Source organism: Talpa occidentalis, unplaced genomic scaffold (assembly GCF_014898055.3).
Source record: "Talpa occidentalis isolate TD23 unplaced genomic scaffold, MPIMG_talOcc4v2.1 talOcc4.14, whole genome shotgun sequence".
Taxonomy (NCBI): domain Eukaryota; kingdom Metazoa; phylum Chordata; class Mammalia; order Eulipotyphla; family Talpidae; genus Talpa; species Talpa occidentalis.
Window position 1 is genome coordinate 25,165,933 of NW_023601433.1, and position 1,969 is coordinate 25,167,901.

The following is a 1,969-nucleotide window of genomic DNA, read 5'->3' on the forward strand; positions in this document are numbered from 1 at the left end:
CGGTGCTCTCTCCTTGTGCCCCCTGCTCCCTTTATAGGGAATTCAATAAAGCTGCCTTTTCTAACCTCCACTCTGTCTCTGCAAATTCCTTCACTCCCACGACAAAAACTAAATTGAGTATTAGTTAAATCTGTCTAACCATAATATATAGGAGCTTATGTATCAGAGCAGGGACAACTTGTCTGTGGTGGAAAAGAGAAAATGGAGTTAAAGGCATCAAGATGATCAGCATCAGTGGAGACATGTCCTGCTCGTGGAGGGAAGACCTGGTGTAGTAAAGATGCCAGTTCTTGCCAATGGACAAAGTTTTAATCCATTTCTAAACACGACAAACTATTTTGGATAGACACATAGGTCAGTGTAACAGAACCAAGAATACAGAAGAAAACAGGTGAAAATAATTGTTAACATTTCCTGGCAAACACTTATAGACAAGACACCACCAGCATAGTCTTAAAAATATAAATTGGACAGCATCAAAAATAAATTCATTCTTCTTCCTCCACTTTGTGAACTAGCAAGACAGTTAAATTACCTAAAAATTGAAGATTCAGATGCAAATTAATTCATAGGACAGTAGTAGGAATCCATTCCTTTCATACATATGAGTGTGGGATACTGAAAATGCTCCAGGTTCTAACTTGCAGACCGATGGGGAATGGTGTAATTGAAGTATCTGCTCTGGGCAAACCATATTTAAGCAGTTATTTATGAACTGCTCTTTCACACCAGGACTCCATCGTGCAGCACTAGGGGTCACACAGCCTGAGTCAAACCCTGGATGTGTGACTAGACACAGTGGCCTGGTGATCACAGGCAGCAGCTGGGCTCCCTGGACTTCAGTGCTGGTGAGTGTGTGCCCTCAGCCAGCAAGGGGCGCTGTGGAATGATCCTGTGTGCCCTACACTCTTGCTCAATGCAGATATTTATACAGATGTGTCTGGGCCTAGGGGCTGACCCTGGGCTCCAAGATGGGGACTCAGCAGCTGTGTCCTATTGACACAGTTGCAGTACTGAGCAGGGACTTTAGGGCGGGGTCAGCAGGTGCTTCCTCCCAGGGTTCTCACAATCAAAACCCCTCCTCCTTGTATGTGGTATGAGCTGAGCTCCAGCCCCAGTGCATAGGCAGGGGCTGAGCAGACCCTGTATAGAACCCCATTTGCATGAACAGCCCCTCCTGTGGCAGAGCGTGAACAAGAAAAGGAGGCCTGGGCAAGGCCAGCTGAACTGTGGGTCTCAGGGCCCTGTGAGCACCATGGCCTTGTCCCCTCTGTGCCACATGCTCCTCTCTCATTGCACAGGTAATTGGCTATGGGGAGCAGGAAGGGAGCCTGGGAAGATGCTTGGGGCCCTGCCTCCTCTTCTGGTCTGTAGATCCCAGCAAAAAACAACACCTTGTCTCTCCCCCTTCCAGGATCCTGGGCCCAGTCTGTGCTGACTCAGCCACAATCAGTGTCTGGGAACCTGGGCCAGAGGGTCTCCCTCTCCTGCACTGGAAGCAGCTCCAACATTGGGACTTATAGTGTGGCCTGGCTCCAACAGCTCCCAGGAACAGCCCCCAAACTCCTGATACATGGTACCAGCAATCGACCTGCGGGGGTCCCTGATCGATTCTCTGGCTCTAAGTCTGGCAGCTCAGCCACCCTGACCATGGTTGTACTCCAGCCTGACGACAAGGCTGATTATTACTGCCAGAACTATGACTACAGTGTCAGTGCCCCCCCTTGCTCCAGGCCTGTGGGGACATGAGACACAAACCCCCTTTCTCTTCTGCCAAGAGCAGGCACCCCTGGCAGCTGCTGCTGAGGCTCAGTCTGGGGCTCTGCTCCTTCTTGCTGCTGTCCTGGCCCAGGCTCCTCCAGAGCCCCCCTGGGGCAGGCCCCTCCCTCCCTCTGTCCTCAGAGTCACTCCCAGCAGCACATCCCTAGGTGAGGGGTCTCCATGGAGACAGAGTCCTGTCCTCTCAGGT

At 51.0% G+C, this 1,969-nt stretch overlaps 1 gene segment (V, D, J or C); it reads left to right on the top strand.

The window, feature by feature from the left end:
• Positions 1-1,255: 1,255 nt before the first annotated feature.
• LOC119243998 (immunoglobulin lambda variable 1-40-like) lies at positions 1,256-1,749 on the top strand. The segment is given in 2 exon segments: positions 1,256-1,301; positions 1,415-1,749. Coding segments are annotated over 2 exon segments (381 nt in total).
• The last annotated feature ends 220 nt before the right edge of the window (positions 1,750-1,969 follow it).